Below are 19,684 nucleotides of genomic sequence, written 5' to 3'. Positions count from 1 at the left end.
CCACTTAATGGGCCTTCGGAAATATTTTAAGTTCCTAACTTACTATGTGACCCAACTTCTAATATATATTATCAAGAGATAAATTATACAAATTGTTTATAGAAAAATACCATAAATTGTTACAATATATCCTTTTCCATAAAATATCACGTCAAGTTTTTTAATCCAAAACTAGATTAAGACCCGTGCTAAAGCACGGATTGAAATTCATTTTATTTAATTTTTATATAAAATATAATTTATGTGATTGTTTTTGAAAGTTTTTTTGGATAAAACATTATGCAATGAAAATCATATGCTAAATATGATTGCTTGAAAAAAAATATCTATTTTATAAGTTTTATATTGTTAATGATTTTAGATAAGTACATGTGCTATAACACTGGTCAAATTTTATTTTATACAAAATTTTGTACATTTTATATATTAAAATAAAAATTTAATATGTTGTATTAGGTTATATATGTGAAGTTATTTCAACAATGTATATTCTACATCATGACTTAAATGTCATTATAAGACATAATTTTGTAAATTTTATTTTTAAAAAGCGAGTTATTTTTATAATGAGTAATTTAATATATTGTTATACTTTTTGTTTTAATATACTTGGTTTCTTGAAATTATTTCATATTATATTGACATATTATTGACATTGCTATAACAAATAAATTTAGATTGTTTATAGTTTCTAACTTTTATATCAATTTTCAATATACATATTAAAAAAAAAAATCAAAATAAATTATTTAAAGTTGATTATATTATATAAAATTAGAAAATTCAACAAAAAAAATTATATAAAAATTATAATAGAAATAAAAGGAATCATTATCTTGATTAAGATATTAGGAATCATGATTAATTGTTATTATTTGCTTAGATTTTATTCCTTCTTTATGCTTACCAGTATTTTTCTGTGGACAATTAATTCAGAATATTCTGTTTATTGTTTTTGGAAACAACATGATGTACCAATTAAATATTTGGAGGATATATTTTGGTGTTGGTAAAAAGAGAATTAATAATATTCTGAAATTAATTGTCTTTTACTCATAACATATATAGTAAAACCTCTATAAATTAATACTCTATAAATTAATAAACACTATAAATTAATAAATTTTGCTAGTCCCAAGTCGGGATAGTGTAAAAAATAATAAAATTTGATAAGATAGTAAGATAATAATTTTTTTAAAATTCCCATGTAAAATATGGTCCCAATAATATCATAAATTAATAATATAGTAAAGTATGTTTCTCTTAAACCTCGTATCTATAAAATAATTGTTATGTTGTATCTTCAAACTATAATGATATAAAATATTCTATAACATTTCATAAAACAGCTAAATTTTTTTAAAGTTTTCAACTTTTAAATATGCATCATTTACATTTTGATAGTTTGATAGACTATTAAAATACGATAATTGATATTCTTATTCATAAATTTGAATATTTATGTCATGTGTACAAGTGAATTTTTCTATAATATTTGTAATTCATTGTCAATAATATCTTTGAACTATTTCAAATTCAATTCCAATACCATAAAATTTACAACATCCAAAATTCTAATCTTATTTTGCAAAAATTGTCTCAATTCATAATTCTAAAAAAAAGAAACAATTAAAAATATACCTATAAATTAATAATTATTAATTTATACTATAAAATAATAATTATTAATTTACACTATAAAATAATAATTATTAATTTATAGATAAATTAATATCACTATAAATTAATAAAATTTCTTGGTCCCAACATTATTAATTTATAGAGGTTTTACTGTATCTTGTAACAAATTAATATCAATTTTTTTATAACTCATTTGTAACCTACTATTAAAATTATGTAGTCTACAAATTTGAAGTCGTGTACTTCTGTCTTATTAAATAGGGGATTACCACAAGCAACAAAAAAGATTTTTAACGGTTTATTATTTAAAATTTTGGATTTTTGTTGAGTTATTTTGGGTTTAAAGTTTAGTTTTTATGAGTTAGTTTGAGTGTTTAAAATTTAGTTTTACCTTTTTGGTATTTTTGAAAAATAATTTGTATTTGTATTCTTGAGAAATATAACAGTAGTATTTTGTGAAAAAAAAAACATTTTGGTATGAGAATTGTCCAAACAAGGGTTTGGACACGACCTCGGTTCAATTGCGATTTGTTCGAAACAAGGGTTTCTTAATCAACAATGAAAAATAAGACAAAAGGATCAGTCTTTGTGATAGAAGTGGAGTGAATTAAAGGAGGGGTTTGTTTAGATAGATATACCTCTGGAATAATGACGCTTTGCAAATGTCGAAGAATCCTATAGAGAATGAGGAGAAAGTAACAAATTTTAGGATAGGGTTTCAGGAGAAATGAAATTGAAAAAAAAAAAGAGATTTTGATGGTCAAATTTGTCTTACACAAGGATTAGAGAGAAATGCGACATTATCGTCCTAGCTAATCCTTTTCTGAAAATGAAAAGTCAATATCATGGCATGGACATTAGCGTCCTAACCCTTTTCTACCTTTCTGCTCTCTTAGCGTCTTAACCCTTTTGTCCATGCGATAATATTACTTTTCATTTTCAGAAAAGTGACTTTAGGAGGAGACCACATGAATCAAGAAATAAAGATGTGCCTGCACAGTGAGTAATATAAGAACACACAATAACAAACAAGATGAGGACGATTGACTCACCCAAAAGATGTATGTTTCTTGTTTGTTATTATATGTTCTTATATTTCTCTTTGATATCATCACAAGATGATGACTTACTCACCGTAGAGATGGAGGGTGGGACAAAGGGGAAAAAGGAGAGGAGCTTTTCAATTTTTATTTACTTATTAATAATATTCTAATTATATATTATTTATGAGTATATAGATAATTAAAAGAAAAAAGATGGTTAGATAGATGAAGTATAAGAGGAATCATTGTCACACATATCAAGTATATTATTGTATCCACAAAGTATATGTATTATATTGCCAGATGCACGAACTATATGACATTATGTGATCAACACCATAGACATATAATCCGGTACACCGGTCAACTGACTCCAGCGAAGACCGACGTTGACTCCGGCGTTGATTAAAAAAATGTATTCTAAATTGTTTTTTTCAATTTAAAAAACTTATATTAAATCATTAATGGTTTTTCATGATTAAAAACATATTCTATTCAATATCTTAATATTTTTATATATCTCTAGTGTATTCATTCTTGTAATTAGTTAATTTTTATTTTTAAAGCTAAACTAATAGTTAAATAAAAATTATTGATAATTAATTTCAAGATGTAATATAAAGGTATTTGCAAAAATACTCTTATTCTATATCCTTTTGCAAACATACCCTCAAATTAAATAAAACAAAATCAATTTTTTGTGTGTTTATCTTTTATATATTGTAAGTAAATATTGTGAATTTATTTTGTTGTTGTTTACAGAGTATGTCAATTTTACAGTAAAAGTATCTAAAATTTTATACAACATTTACCATGCAAACTTTATAGTAAAGAGTCATATACTCAATCTTTTGCATATTATTTTACTAATGAAAGTAGTTGAATTTGATTTTATTGATTTTGCACTATTTAAATAATCTGATTATCAAAGATTTATATATATATATATATGTATATACGTATATATATATATTTGATAATAACTATTAATGATTTTTATTTCATTATTATTTTAGCATTAAAAATAAAACTAACTAATTATAAGAATGAATACATTAGAGATATCTAAAAATATTTAGATATTGAATTGAATATGTTTTTTAATCATGAAAACCCAAAATGTTTATATATAATATTTATTATTTTGATTTTTAATAGAAAAAAAATTAATACATTTTTTTTTGTCAACGCTGGAGTCAATATCGGTTTTCGCAGGAGTTAGTCGACCGGTGTACCAGATTGTATGTCTATGGTGTTGACCACATAACGTCATATAGTTTATGCATGTGGCCATGTAATACATATACTTCGTGTAATTAAAGATACAATAGTATATTTAGTATGTGTGACCATGATTTCTGTTATACTTCATGTAGCTACCCATCTTTTTCTTTTAATTAAAAAAATATATAAATAATATTTATATTAATTTATTGTGAATTGTAAATATATAAGTTAAGTTTCTGTTTCACTTATACTCGTTTAATTGAATCATTTCACATATTACTTTTATATATGACTTCATCTCTGAAAAACATCTTTAGTTTTCAATTAATCATTTCGAATAACATTTATTTTTATAATATAATAAATAATATATTAGTTTTCTTGTATTTTTGGGTTAGTAGAAAAACTATGAAGGAACTAAGAAAGAATATTTTGTTATATTAATATTAATTTTATTTTGGAATATTATCTAGTACTATATGAGAAACCAAAACAAAAAGAAAATGTCAAAAACGCTTTTCTATGCACGAAAAATCAGATCGAAGACGACGATATTTTCTTACACACCGATTGACAAACTCTTAGATGTGCGAGACGCTCAAAAACCCTAGTTTATGTTGATGGATTGTTATGCTGGGCTATATATGTTTTTTGAAAGATGGTTTATAACACCTACATATTGAGCCATATCAAATTTATAAAGTTACTAACTTTATAAATTTTTGAGAAATTAATTACCAAAAATATTTTTTTTAATTGAAAACTTCATTTAGTAAATTGATGAGAATTGTCTGAATTTTTATAAAAATAAGTTTGATAATCTTGTAAAAACAATATCTAAATCATTATTGTGAAAAAAATAAAATGAGACTATTGTGAAAAGAAAAAAAAAAAATCATTATCCGATCCTACCAATAATATAGTTTTTTTTGGCTTGAATTAATATTTTCCCCTAATTATCCACACAAAAAAACGTGAGTGGTATAAAAGTTCGAAGAGATAAGAAGCATAAACCACCCCACTAACCGGTTTTTGTCACCACTTTCGACAAAATTTTCTCAAACATTCTTTCTTTCTAGGTTTCTTCTTCCTTTCTCTCTGGCCAAAGGTCCGATCTTTGCTTCTCTGCGAGTGTAATCATGGACGCCGTGGCAGCGAATTTGGTTCAATCTTCCGTCTTACTACGTCAATCGTCCGAAAAGTCGGTAGTTTTAACACCCACCTGTCCTGGCTTCATGCGTTTCGTCGGCTCCGGACCTCAATTTCGTCTCAGAGTATGTCTTCTTCTTTATACTGCTTTTAATTCTCTAAAACCCATAAAATCAATTTGGTTTAGCTTTTTCATGTTTGTTTGTGATTTCTGATTCTGTGTCGAAAAAATCGGAACTTTTGGGTTCCTTTGTGCTAATATGTCTCACATATGTAATAATTGGCTTTGATTATATATATGCATGCAGAGCAACTCTTCTCTTAAATTCTCGAGACCATTGCAAAGCCGAACAAGTTATGTTAACTCTCGGAGGAGTTTTGTGGTTAAAGCTTCAGCTTCAGCTTCAGCTTCTGGTGGTGATGCTTCGACAGATTCAATCGCGCCACTTCAGTTGAAGTCTCCTGTTGGGCAGTTTCTCTCACAGATATTAGTGAGCCATCCTCATCTTGTTCCAGCAGCTGTTGAACAGCAACTTGAACAGCTCCAAATCGATCGAGACGCTGAGGAACAGATCAGGGATGATTCCTCTGTCCCTGGAACTGACATTGTTCTCTACAGGTTTGTCACTATATGACGATATTTTAATTACCATTTTCTTCTGCTACTTTTTAGGTTTTGGATTTTGAATTTAGATTTGTTTCTTGGGTGGGGTGTTTAGGAGGATTGCTGAGATTAAGGAGAAAGAGAGGAAAAGGGCTTTGGAAGAGATTTTATATGCTCTAGTGGTTCAGAAGTTCATGGACGCTAATGTTTCACTTGTACCATCCATAACCTCATCATCTGCTGATCCTTCTGGTCGAGTTGATACTTGGCCGACTCTAGATGGGGAACTTGAGAGACTTCACTCCCCTGAGGTTTATGAGATGATTCAGAATCATCTTTCCATCATCCTCAAAAACCGCACTGATGATCTGGCAGCGGTTGCGCAGATTAGCAAACTTGGAGTTGGACAGGTTTATGCTGCTTCAGTGATGTATGGGTATTTCCTGAAGCGGATCGACCAAAGGTTTCAGCTCGAGAAGACGATGAGGATTCTTCCAGGTGGCTCATATGAAGGTGAGACTAGCATTGAGCAAGCAGGCCGAGAAACAGAGAGAAGCTTCTATGAAGAAGCAGAAGAAACCTATCAGGCTGTATCCTCAAACCAAGAGGTTGGTTCATTTGTGGGAGGGATCAATGCGAGTGGTGGCTTTAGCAGCGAAATGAATCAATCCCGGTTGAAGACATATGTTATGTCATTCGACGGAGAAACCCTCCAAAGGTATGCTACAATAAGATCAAGAGAAGCGGTTGGGATAATTGAGAAGCATACGGAGGCATTGTTTGGGAGGCCAGAGATATTGATAACGCCACAAGGCACAATTGATTCGTCCAAGGATGAGCATATCAAGATCAGCTTCAAGGGATTGAGGAGGCTTGTGTTGGAGGCTGTGACCTTTGGATCTTTCCTCTGGGACGTGGAGAGTCATGTAGATTCAAGGTATCACTTCGTATTGAACTGAAGCGGTCTATGTGGTTGGACTTTTGGTGAGGATGGATATGCCACATTCTTTGAGAGAGTTTGGAGATTTGTTCTTTGATATGCAACTGTGAACTGACCAACTAATATTTGTTGCCCTAGAAATTGAGTTTATCAATACCCATTTTATTGGTAATGATACATTCGCGATCAATTTGTGTTATTGTTCTTATTTACCGTTCCTGACAGCATTTTGCAAAGTTCATGATCAATATGTTCGGTGGAGAAGTAAGTTCATAGTTGTGGTTCGTTTAACAAAAATTAGTGTCTGTACATGATAATTCTTGACACGAGCATAAATGGAGGCTGTTCTTAAAATAGATCAAAGATGCAGAAAGAAATAGACACTGATGATATACATATCGTGTGCAATGGTTTTGTGGAACCAACTCCTATACTCGTGAAGATTATTACTCTTCCTTGGATCTCTTCTTCGCCTCTGCCTCCAAGAGCTCCAGGTCTTTGTTGAACTTGCAGATGCGGTAGATGCACCTGTCAATGAACACAATAGATGCCAGTGAGTAACGCAAGACCTCGTGAGTGTGTATAATAAACAGTTAATAGCTGATGAAGAAGTTACCAGTAGAGAAGAATTCCTGCAGCGCACAGAACCACATTCCTCTGAGCCTTGTAGATCTGCAGTACACACAAATCGTTAGTAAGCAAGCTGAGACATTTCAGTGCAAGAGATAAGAAGAAACTATAAATATCAGAGAGTTCAATATGTGCAACTGATTCTGGCAAACTTGCAACTGCAGAGCAAAAAGTAACTGTGATGAACCAAGAATCAATCAAGTGGTGAGGATGCTTCACCAAGAATCATCAATTGCCAAGAAAGTCACAAGAAGATTGTATAAAAACTGAAGAACAATGAATGCTATGAAGACAATCTCATGTTTTGCTAATTGACAGTAGCTCAAGAGAGAGCTATAAATAACAAGATATGAGTGAGTACATCAATAGGTGATCGAGACCTTAGAAAAAAAAAGATGCAATTTACTCTAGGAGTGAGATACTGTTATGTTGTTCAATCGTTTATACACTAAAAATCTAATTTATACAAAACATCCTTAAACAATGAAAGCCAATTCTCAGATTGGGAGCAAGACTAATCAATGAGGATGATGAAACTCACAAACCTAACAATTTTGACTAATCAAAAAAAGATTCATAACACATAAGAACTCAGTCATAGAATAATAATCAAAAAGACTAAAAGGTTATATATAAAGTCAACAACAATGGATTTGGAATGGAGACTTACAGATTTCTCGTAGCGATCCCGTTCGGTAGCAGTGCATACCTCAGATGAACAAGAAAGTCTATGCTCAGCCTTCCAGTAAATATCTGAAAGAAATCACAAAAACGAAATAAGCAAAATATCACACAAAAGGTATAACCTAACCCACAGAGAATCCACTCGCGGCTCAAAAACCCTAACTAAATTAACACAAAATTCGATTCCGATTACGAATTAGAGAAATCAGATGAGCAAGATAAAGAGAGAGGAGGTTACCGAGGAGCTGGAATCCGGCGAAGGCGACGATGGAAGCAGCAGGTTGGAGAATCAACGAGACAAGTTGAACGACACGTTTCTTAATAAGCATAGGGTAAGGTAGAGTCAACACGAGGGTGATTACAACTTCGGCCGCTACCACATACGACAGAATCAGCCATTGCAACGCCATTCTTCTTTCTTCGCCTTCTCTTCTAGATCTTTCTTTTTAGTCTCTCTCTCTCTCTCAATCTCTTTCGTGTAAGGGTAGACGAAGAATAATTATTTATTATAGACGAACCGTGTCTGTGGTCCACCCGTCCACGTGCCTACGAAGCTTCTTATTTTTCATTTTTATCTTACTAATTAAGTTATTTATATATTTAACCTTGATGGGCTAATTTCGGCCCAATATCTCCATATACTGGTTAATTGCTGGAACCACATCAACGTTTTAATTAGAGATATTTGAAAAAATGATATATTTTTCAAACATAATTAGAAAGATTCATTATTTATAATTAGAAACAACAATTTTTTTTTCAGTCATTTTTGCCATTTAACAATTTTTTTAATTACACTTTATATTATTATATATCCCATTTTCTCCTTATTTCTTGATTATTTAAATAATTACTAATATAATTTTCTTTTAGAAAACTTTTTAAATACAAAAAATTCTATATTTTTTTCTTTACAATTTGATATAAATTTTGTTTAATAATTTTTAAATATATTATATACATATTTTGTATCCGTACATATTTTTAAGTGTACAGATGTCTATACACATAATTAAGTGTACAGATGTCGGTACACATTATTAAGTGTACAAATATAATTTTTACCAACCATTGCAGTACATACATCTAAAACCCTAAGTATTAAACAAATTACATTTGTACACTTAATAATGTGTACAGACAACTGTATACTTAATAAGGTGTACGAAAACAAATATTGCTGGATAGTTTGATGTACATATACAAATATTGTTGGATAGTTTGAATCTATCCAATATGTTGGAAAGTTTAAATCGTACACAAATATTGTTGGACGTTTTAAATCTATCTAACATGTTGGATGGTTTAAACCGTACTCAAATATTACTGGACACTGTGAATCTATCTAACATGTTGGATGGTTTGAACCGTACACAAATATTGTTAGACGGGTTGAATCTATCAAATATGCTGGATGGCTTAAACCGTACACAAATATTGCTGGATGGCATGCTGGATGGTTTGAACTGTACACAAATATTATTGGATGGTTTAAATCTATCCAACCTGCTGAATGATTTAAATCGTACACAAATTAAGATTTTTTGAATATAAATATATTTAAAATCATTAAAACAGAATGCATATCAAATTATAAAAAAACATAGATTTTTTATATGTAGAAAAAATTTAGAAACAAAAAATATATTTATAAATATTTGAATAAATAGAAAAATAGGAATGTGATAAAAAGAAAAAGAAATAAAAATATTATATATATAAGAGAAGGAAAGAGAAAGAAAGAAGTAAAAAAAAATATATTCTAACAAAACTACTGTCCCTGTCTCTTCTATTCTCTATTTTCTCTCTCTTCTTTGTTTGCAAACCCATTGACGAAGATATTTGGGTAAGGTACCCCATCCTATGTGTCAAATTGATAATTAAGTACTAAAACCCCAACAAATCCTTTTAATTATAACCTGTTTATTTCGGTTTAGAAGTTGTGTTTTTGACTTTTTTTTTTTTGTTCTCTTCTACGGAACAAATACAAAAATACTCACTCTCACTTCTTTCTTCTTTTTCTTCTTTACTTTCTCCTCCTTTCTGACATTGTTGACTATCAAAGTCTCGATTTCTCTCGTCTCCATGTGAGTTTAATCCTATTCAATCTCACTTAAAGCTTAACACCATGGTTCCTCCAGCTAAAAAATTCATCAACAACCCCAACGGTTCGTGATCGATCCCTCGTCTCTCCTTCTTCTTTTGTGTTTCGAGCTCTCTGTTTTTATTAATCTCATATGTTAGTTGCATGTTCTTGACATATCAAATCGCTAGAGAGAGGTTGAACTTAAAGCTGTTTATTTTTCAATACTGTGCAATTTTGCAGATGTTGTAACCGAGTTCATCGAGGGTCTCGTTGAAACTTATCCTGGACTTCAGTATTTGGATGGTCTTCCCGAGGTTCTTAAAAAAACTCCATTTCGTTTTTTTTTCAATTCCTACCATTGGCTGTGGGAACCCTCAGGCTTATTCTGATGAATTTACAGATCAAAGTTGTACTACGGGCTGATGTCTTGGCTGCAAATTATGACAAGGTTGCTGTTATATCAGGTTGGAGTTTTCTTTTCCAAACCTAATTTATGTTTTGATTGAGTTTTGTTTCCGTGTTTATGGGAGCAATGTCGTTTTTGTGAAACAGGAGGGGGAAGTGGGCATGAACCAGCACAAGCTGGCTATGTTGGAGAAGGAATGCTCACAGCTGCTATTTGTGGAGATGTCTTTGCTTCACCACCTGTTGATTCTATCCTAGCTGTAAGTTACTCTTCCCATGTATCTTCTTGGTCTTCTCTTGAGTGTATCTAGCAAATGATGAATCTTTTTGTCTAATTCCAGGGGATTCGAGCTGTAACTGGTCCAAAAGGATGCCTCTTGGTTGTCACGGTATTTATAACATGGCTAGACATATACTTATATATGTAAAATATCTTTGAAAGACTATCCCTCAATCTGTTTGGCTGATCTAGTTTCTCCTTTAACTATTGCTAATAGAACTATACTGGTGACCGCTTTAACTTTGGCCTTGCAGCTGAGCAAGCAAAAACTGAAGGTTTCCAAATTGAGGTAGTTTGTGTATTTGTTTGTTTAGAATTTGGTAAGAGCATTGGTGGATAGAATGTGACATGTTCCCTTTTGTAGACTGTGATTGTTGGAGACGATTGTGCTTTACCCCCGCCGCGTGGCATAGCTGGACGCAGAGGTTTAGCGGGAACAATTCTTGTCCATAAGGTTTTCAGTTCTCCTTCTATCTTATTTTTCCCTTTATCTGCACTCTAAGCTAACATTTCTTAGTAGTGTTTGCAGTCGATCCTCATTTTGTTTGTTACTGGCTTTTCTGTGATGTCTAAGCGGCAGGCTCTTATGCACTTATATTTTTAATCATCCTTTCTTAGTTTTTTGTGTTAAGGATAGGTTGCTGGAGCAGCAGCTGCTGCTGGTCTTTCTCTAGCCGAAGTTGCAGCGGAAGCAAAACATGCATCTGAGATGGTTGGGACCATGGGTGTTGCACTATCTGTTTGTACGCTTCCAGGACAGCTTGCATCAGATCGTTTGGGTCCAGAGAAAATGGAACTTGGGCTTGGAGTTGTATGTTGTTTCCCTTCATATTTTCTAATAATGCCATAGGAAAGTGAGAGCACATTTCTGTTTCTTGTATTTTGACTTTTATTCTTGCTAATTTTGAACCTTTCTTTCAGCATGGGGAGCCTGGTGCTGCTGTGGTCGACATTCAACCTGTGGAAGCTGTAGTTTCTCATGTGCTTCAACAGATACTGAGTCCAGTATGTACACAATTCTTGTTTCTCTGCTACAGTTTCTCCATTCCATAACCATCTTATTGACTATCTCCAAAATAATAGTGTTAAAAAATACATTTAGTGTTTCATTCATTGGCCTAAGCATTCTTTCTAACTGCAGGAGACTAATTATGTTCCAATTACACGTGGTAACAGTGTAGTTCTGATGGTTAATGGGTAAGCAAGCATAAGCCTGTAACAGTGTAGTTCTCATTTTCACCATTGCAATAATGTTATATCTATGATACCCAGTTACCCACATATGGTCTAATGAGTTTTGCTTAATTATATCTGAGTTTCCTATTGTTCTGCAGCTTAGGTGGTACTCCTCTAATGGAACTTTTGATTGCTGCTGGAAAAGCAGTCCCAAAATTACAATTGGAATTTGGGCTTGCCGTTGATAGGGTGTATACTGGATCATTTATGACGTCTCTTGATATGGCAGGTGACTGTTTTTGGTTGTGTCTATATAGAGTTACCGGTTTTGTGCTATTTCTCTCACACTCCCTCCCTTCTCAGGGTTCTCGATATCAATCATGAAGGCAGACCAGTCAATTTTAGAGCGTCTGGATGCTCCGACCAAGGCTCCTAGCTGGCCAGTTGGCACAGATGGTCTGTGAGACGTAAATAAATTGTCTTTCTTGTTCCTTTGGAACTTGTATTGGATTGTAAATTCTTCATTCTGTATCATTATTTGTTTCTGTCTTTGTCGTTTCCTATATGTTAAGATTGAATTTTACTTTTTTTTCCCCTGAGCTTAAGACGGATAAATCTTTCTCTCTACAGGGAACCGCCCACCAGCAAAGATCCCGGTTCCCCTGCCCTTCCAAGCAACGAAAAGCGAAGAGGTAAGCAATTAGTCAGCTTAGAAGGGGTTCAATGAGATGTGATAACCTGTAAGTATCATGAGAACTTGCCAGGTGATCATGCTAACTTGTTTTGCTATTTGAAGTCTCCAAGCCGACCTCAAGAGCTTAGTCAACAAGGGAAAATTCTTGAGGCAGCTATTGAAGCAGCTGCAACTGTAGTCATCAATTTGAAAGATAGTTTGAACGAATGGGATGGAAAAGTAGGTGATGGGGACTGTGGATCAACAGTAAGTCATGTTTTTCAAATGTTTGTATAACATAAAGTTTTGCATTTACGCATGTCTTAAATCTTATGTATACATCACCATTAATAGATGTGCAGAGGCGCAACTGCTATCCTGGAGGACATGAAGAATTAGTAAGTGGTCACATTACTCTGTGAATACCATTTTACCTCTTCTTCTTCTCTGTTTAGTTTGATTGTTTACTTGCAATTTATACCCTCTCTTTCTCGTTCTTATAGTTATCCACTCAATGATGCTGCTGAAACAGTGCGTGAGATTGGTTCGTCAATTAGAAGAGTCATGGGGGGAACTAGTGGAATAATGTAACTCAACGCAGTTAATTTCAATTTTTTTTTTCTCTATAATTGATCATGCATTTGGCATTAACTGATAAAGACATGGCACTGTCTGTCTGTCTCATCTGAAACCAGTTACAATCTCCTCTGCAAGGCAGCATATGCCGAGTTAAAAGCTAACGGTCAGCCAGAAACCACTTCCAAACACTGTAAGATAATGTTCCTTGTATTGTCGTTAACTATTCCAAAAGGCACATGTTCGCCTACTATGTTACTGATTTATTCTTGAAATCAGGGTCTGAGGCACTGAAGTCAGCAATCTCTGCTGTCAGTAAATATGGTGGAGCAACTGCCGGTTACAGAACGATGTTAGATGCACTCATCCCACCTTCAAAATTCCTTGAGGAGGTGACTTGCCAATAGTTGTTTACCTTTTTCTGAGCAGAAGCTGAGTGTTGGGGAGGACCCTATTACTGCTTTTGTTCTGTCTGCCGAAGCTGCAACCGCAGGAGCTGAATCTACCATTCATATGCAAGCACAGGTGAGCTTTATTGACTCTCGGTTAATTGGCTACAATATTGCAATCACTGAGCTCAGAGTTATGAGTTGGATGTCAAGTTTTTTGTTTATCTGATTTGACGGATTATTCGATTGGTGGACAGGCCGGAAGATCAAGCTATGTATCAGCTGAGATTCTTGCATCAATTCCTGATCCAGGCGCAATGGCTGCAGCGGCATGGTACAGCGCCGCTGCAAGAGCCGTGAAGGAGAAGAGTCAGGGGTTGTGATCCGGTCCGATGAACTACTCTGTTTTAGGTTTCATCGAGCTTTATCGATTTCATTTCTGTTTATGGTTTTGTCGTCTATGTATATATTGTTTCTGAGTTCTGACCCGTTTATGTAGAAAACTACTAAGGGATTCTTGTGAAATGCTTCCCCTGTTTGAGTACAACTGAGTGAATGACATTTTTTTCTGCATACAGTGAGCAAATAATTACATCGATAGTTAATTAAACAGAGGCTTGATTTGGCTTAGCAATCATCTGTTTATGGTGGTTTAATCAGAGGCTTGCCGGTTCAGATGATATTAGGATTCTTCAGGCTCTTTTACTGCGGCTTGTCTACAAGATCCGGTTTTAGGGTTTTAGATGATTCTGCTCTTCACGTTTAGCCTGTAGAAATTTCAAGGCTCTCTGCTAGTTGTCAATTGATTCATAGGCTTGTTGATTTCGCCAAATGTAATAACACGTCATCCTCTTTTATAGCCAAGTCAGCATTTATAAATATATTTTTAAAATTAAATAATAAAACATGAGCGAAATGTCAAGAGGTTACAGTCTCGGTTCTAAACCACCTCTTCTAATCCGATTGTGAGGAGTGAAGTGGTAAAATATTTTACACATTTACATCGTAAACGGAACTAGTATCTCATTGACCCTAGCCGTGGTCTGGAACCTCGGGTTATAATCAGCGACCAAATACGCCGGAGACTTTCCTTTGCTCTTCTCGATAGGCAAAATCCATTGAGTGCCCTTGAGGCTATCCATCAGAGCCGCAGCTTCTTTCTTGGCTGCATCGTCCGACACGTACCCACCGAACTGCCTCACGGCTACGTAGGTTGGATTCCATGACTGAATGTGGAGGTCATCAGCCTGAGGTGGGTTCTGTTGGTTCTTTTTGGGGATGTAGAAGGAGACAGTGTAGACTGATTGTCCTGGCGTTGCTTGTTGTGTGATCACCGGTGCTGTCATGTTCATCTTCACCTTATCTTTGTTTTTTCCTTGTATGTAACTAAATAATCTGTAACGTACCCCAAAAACAAACTCAGTTTCGGTTTCACTTGTTAACACAAATTACTACATTCGGTACTTATGATAAGAATAAAATCTTATTCGGTTATTTGTTTTTGGACTTGTTTCTTTTCTAATTGTGGAGTAACTTATTTAAGTTATATAACAAAAAGATTGTATATTAGATTGAAAATGTAAGTTACCTTTGGAAACCGGTTTTGGTGGCTTGAGTCATGGATGTTGCGGAGATAGGACCAGTGGAGATCCATACCGCAGTGTTATACAAGCGGATCTCATAGGCGTATCCGGCCTCTACCAATTTAGAGGTAGGACACTCGTAGTGGTTACACGTCCCCGGCCGCATCCCATTAGATGGAGTCCATGGTGCGGGAACCTGAGCAGCAGATGATCCAACCACGACTAGGCTCAGGCAAAATAACAGTTTTAAGATGTTGAAACCGGTTTCCATTATTGATGAATAGAGTTATTTAAAATGAATATTTTGGTTTTGTTTAGATTCTCATTGAAATGTCTTGTGTAAATGGAGTATTTATAGATGAATTTTTGGGCAATGAGACAAGTTATTAATATATTTGACTAGTTAAACTTAGTACAAGTTTGAACTCTAATTTGGATTCAGATATGTCAAGGAAGTTATGAAATGCTTTGTGGATAATTTGATAAACGTTTGCCCATCCCTATATCAGAGCGGATATTTGCCTAAAAAAGGTTCATTAATTCATTTCTTATTAGTAACATATTGTTAGTCAACAAAATTTAAATTCCAAAAAAAAATATTAATTGGGACTTCTATTTTCTTTTATAGAGGCAGAATATTAAATCAGTGAGTAAAATTGCACAGTTTTATTTAAAAAGATAATATTTAAGAAGTGATCTATATTCAACTAAATAATGAAAAATATTATTATTATCAATTTTTGTGTAGAGAAAATTATTTTTCATTATACCTAATTCAACTAATGGTAAAATGGGAAAACTATTGTTCACTATAACTAATTCAACTAGCTACCCAGACTTTTTATAAATATAATAAGGTGGAACCATAATTGTATATATGTATCGATGACTTACTGAATGCATATAATTTTGTATAATAAAATAGTAAAATCAATATAAGATATTAATGATGAATTGATTCTATTTTGAGTCAGACCAAACGTAATGCTTTTATTTTATATTACATTTGAGTCTCTTCATATATATATGCTGGTCCTTTAATAGAAGTTGTTTTGTAAACCAAAGCACAAGCAGTTTCACTTTTGATAGCAATAAAACTTGAACATCGGGATATGTTCGGCAGCTTTGGCAGAACTGTGGGGAGTATATTAGGGTTTATGGATTGCATGGGAGAGACGGGTTAGACGGTTGGAGTTGGAGGTGGATTCGAAAGTGGTGGTTTATTTTCTTGTGATAGGGATTAGCAAGGCTCATCCGCTGTCGTTTCTGGTACGTTTGTGCTATGTCTTAATTTCAGGGGACTACACTGTCCGGGTTACTCACACGTATAGTGAGGCTAATCGTCTTGCTGACGAATTAGCAAACTATGCTTTTTCTTTGCAGTTAGGTTTTTATTCAGTTGATACTGTTCCGAGTGGTGTTGAGTCGATTCTTTCGGATAATGTCCAGGGGTAGCAGCTCGTCGTCGGGTTTGTCTTTAATTTTGAGTTTGAATAAATAAAGGGGGACTTAGTCTCCCCTCCCTTACCAAAAAAAAAAGGGGGGGAAAGAGAAAGTAATTAATTTACTTGAATTGCCAATGTAGTAGACCAAAAATAATCTCCAATTGAAAAAAAGGAAGGTAATTAATTGATTTGAATTGCCTAACAATATTTTATGTTAAGCCTCTTTGCAATGATAACATCATATATACTGTAATTTCATTTTCTAAGTTCATGAGTCAAGAACATTCTCTCTTTTTCATTCATGTCTCTCTCACAAAACACATCCTCTATATTACCAAACAAAAGAGTCGGTATCGATGCACCTGATCGTGTTGATCAAATATGTAAGCTTCCTGATGATATGTTGCTCAAGATCTTATCAGAATTGACCACAGAAGAAGCGATAAAGACATGTGTTTTGTCCAAACGATGGGAGAATACGTGGAACCAAATGTCAAATCTTTGCTTCGACATGCGAAAGATCATCACCATCAATGGGATTGTTCTTCCAGAGCTATTAGATCGTGCTGCTAAATTGATAACCAAGGTTCTTTTTATATCTCTCTCAATAATTTATCATACAATTTTCAATCATTTTTTATTTAAACAATGGATGAAAATCGAATATCTACAACCTTTTGAAACTAATTTGAATCAATGTATGAATGTGAAATCATAGACATTTGTAGGTATAAATTATGGATAATCCACTGAAAAATAATCAAGATAAGACCTATGATGTGATATATAACAAATAACCCAAAAACACAACTTATAACATTTAAGGATGATAGTTAATTACCGGGAAAATATTTGCGCCCAAATAACTGAAAATTTAAACAGCCAGAATTCTTATTTTGAATAACATATAACGGCATTTTGCATGAAACATTGTGACATCTAAAATCTTTTTTTTTGTCAAAGATATTTGAAAAAAAAAAATTATGACCTATAGATCCGAGTGTGTGTAATCTAGAAAAGCATGATCTCATGTCTTCTTCCACATGGAATAAATACATGCATACATAAAATTACGTTGTTTATGTCTGTTAATCTAATGGATTTAACAATTGATGTGCATCACAGAGCCATCTTAATGAGAATATTTTCCAAAAACATAATAAAATTATAAGAGTTATACAGATATTTTAGATAACAAATCTTAAATCTTTTTCTATAGAATTCAATATCTATTGCATATGTTAATAGACTTCTTTTTTTAATAAGTGTTTGTCATTATTTAGATCTTAATCATTTTTGCATTTCAGGTTATAAATAATCACAATGCCCATTTAGAAACTTTCATAGTATATCATTACTCATACCAATTGGAAGATGGGATGCTTGATTCTTGGATCCAAATACTGACTAGTATAAAGAAAACCAAAAAACTTATTCTTGGAAATTTTAATGGTCGTCTCCTACCAACGCCTGAATCCAATGTGCTCAAGTTGTCCCCAAATACATTCAACCATCCATACCTAACAACAGTCTCGCTATATCAATACATATTAAAGGATGCACACGCCTTTAATAATTGTAAGAATCTCAAGCACCTTGAACTTCATCAGATCTTTGGTGAGGTTAGTGTATTCAACAAAGTCATCTCCTCTTGCTCCTCCCTCGAGGTTCTTATCCTACAAATCTTTTTCAACAATCCAACTGGTCATCTGAAGATCATTGATCACAAAAATTTGAGAATTTTGTTCATGTCTTGCAACCAAATTGATGGCATTGAAGTGTGTGCACCTCATCTTGATATGCTCTCCATAGAATTTATCTTATGTGATATTGATAACGTCATTCTCGAAATTCCTAGACTCCCTTTTCGTAGAAATTATTGGGTTGCAGGAAAAATCTTTCCTCATACCAGCATTAATATCTCAAGCTCCACTAAGGTACAAGAAACTACATTTGGATTTATATATATATATATATATATATATATATATAGATATGACATATTAGTTTCACATGCTTGTTAATTGTAAATTTGGATCTCAGGAGAACGAAAGCAATTGGATGTTGACAGGTCCTGTCAACTATGTAACAAGACCCGCATCTTTATCTGTGAATGTAAATTTGACGAATCTGCAAGAAGTCGAGGTGCTAAGGAAAATATTAGGATTGTGGACTGAAAAAATGATAGAACTTGAAATATCATTTGAGGTATATCTCACTTTTATGCTTCAGTTTTCATTGGATGTTTTGATCTTAATTTTTTTTCTATTTAATCGTTTTGTTATACTATAAGATCCAATACAACATTTTTAACTTGTTATATATATATAGAATAACAATCTTCTTGGGGAAGAAGGAAATCCTTCTAACTGTGGAGCACAAGATAATATCTGGGAGAAGGTAGAACCGTTTCCCAACGCTGATTTTCGCGTGGATACTGTATGGATGTACAATTTCAGTGGTTCAAATGAAGAAGAGTTTGCACTAGCTTCACGTTTGGTGATGCAAAAGACAGTATTGAAGAAGCTGATGATCAAGACAACAACGTTTACTAAAAAGAAGAAAGATATAGAGCTGGCAGTTTCCAAACTAAATGAACTTCCAAAAGGTAACAAGGAGCTTAGTATCGAATGCTTCTACTGAGATTTGGTTTGAATCTATCTATAAGAAGTAACCCTTTAATTATTAGTTTGAAGATTATATCTTCTCAACTTTCAAGTTATTAATGTTTCAAAAATAATAATAAGATATAGACATAATGTTGTATTTAATTTTGGTTTTTGGGGATGTTTCGAGATAATATAATTTTATGTTGATTATATCATAGTTTTTTGAAGTTTTCTTTTAAATATTTATTACTTTACTACTAATAAAAGGGGCAATTTGAGCCTTCTCCTTGTGTCCACATCAGCAAAACGAAAAGCATTATGAAGAAGCCAAATAAGCAAGTAAATTCTCAAATCTAATTCTCTAATTTGTGTCATGGAATGCCACATATACCTCCATCATAGCTGCAAACTAAATTAAACGTCAAAACGTTTAATAGAAAATCAAAGCGTTATCCTTCTCAAAACTTCGTTAACGATTCGTCTCATCTATCTTTCCATCTGACTGTCCAAATTCTTCAACACTGATTTTCAACAACGTTAGAAA

At 33.1% G+C, this 19,684-nt stretch overlaps 5 protein-coding genes across 5 annotated transcripts; 3 read left to right on the top strand and 2 right to left on the bottom strand.

Annotated features, from left to right (window-relative positions):
• Positions 4,922-6,794, top strand: LOC104777762 (UV-B-induced protein At3g17800, chloroplastic-like). The gene is made up of 3 exons (XM_010502069.1): positions 4,922-5,185; positions 5,369-5,679; positions 5,780-6,794. The coding sequence occupies exons 1-3, from the start codon at positions 5,051-5,053 to the stop codon at positions 6,621-6,623; spliced, it is 1,290 nt and encodes a 429-aa protein (XP_010500371.1). The 5' UTR covers positions 4,922-5,050; the 3' UTR covers positions 6,624-6,794.
• LOC104777761 lies at positions 6,855-8,400 on the bottom strand. The gene is made up of 4 exons (XM_010502068.2): positions 8,157-8,400; positions 7,905-7,987; positions 7,221-7,276; positions 6,855-7,132 (listed from the first exon to the last, which is right to left on the bottom strand). Exons 1-4 carry the CDS (start codon positions 8,326-8,328, stop codon positions 7,051-7,053), a joined length of 393 nt encoding a protein of 130 aa, XP_010500370.1. The 5' UTR covers positions 8,329-8,400; the 3' UTR covers positions 6,855-7,050.
• On the top strand, positions 9,914-14,076 carry LOC104777760 (putative 3,4-dihydroxy-2-butanone kinase). The gene is made up of 20 exons (XM_010502067.2): positions 9,914-10,086; positions 10,245-10,318; positions 10,405-10,468; positions 10,557-10,669; positions 10,751-10,798; positions 10,907-10,978; positions 11,054-11,143; positions 11,327-11,500; positions 11,611-11,694; positions 11,831-11,886; positions 12,024-12,154; positions 12,229-12,321; positions 12,496-12,557; positions 12,662-12,805; positions 12,893-12,936; positions 13,042-13,125; positions 13,234-13,307; positions 13,394-13,506; positions 13,544-13,639; positions 13,761-14,076. The coding sequence occupies exons 1-20, from the start codon at positions 10,047-10,049 to the stop codon at positions 13,884-13,886; spliced, it is 1,782 nt and encodes a 593-aa protein (XP_010500369.1). The 5' UTR covers positions 9,914-10,046; the 3' UTR covers positions 13,887-14,076.
• On the bottom strand, positions 14,442-15,388 carry LOC104777758 (heme-binding protein 2-like). Its single transcript, XM_010502066.2, has 2 exons — positions 15,092-15,388; positions 14,442-14,898 (listed from the first exon to the last, which is right to left on the bottom strand). Exons 1-2 carry the CDS (start codon positions 15,355-15,357, stop codon positions 14,502-14,504), a joined length of 663 nt encoding a protein of 220 aa, XP_010500368.1. The 5' UTR covers positions 15,358-15,388; the 3' UTR covers positions 14,442-14,501.
• On the top strand, positions 17,911-19,309 carry LOC104777757 (F-box protein At3g60790-like). The gene is made up of 3 exons (XM_010502065.1): positions 17,911-18,468; positions 18,575-18,739; positions 18,863-19,309. Exons 1-3 carry the CDS (start codon positions 17,911-17,913, stop codon positions 19,172-19,174), a joined length of 1,035 nt encoding a protein of 344 aa, XP_010500367.1. The 3' UTR covers positions 19,175-19,309.

This window comes from Camelina sativa, chromosome 3 (genome assembly GCF_000633955.1).
Source record: "Camelina sativa cultivar DH55 chromosome 3, Cs, whole genome shotgun sequence".
NCBI classification, from domain to species: domain Eukaryota; kingdom Viridiplantae; phylum Streptophyta; class Magnoliopsida; order Brassicales; family Brassicaceae; genus Camelina; species Camelina sativa.
Note: the sequence above shows the minus strand (reverse complement) of the source record. Positions and strands in the feature narration are given on the sequence as shown.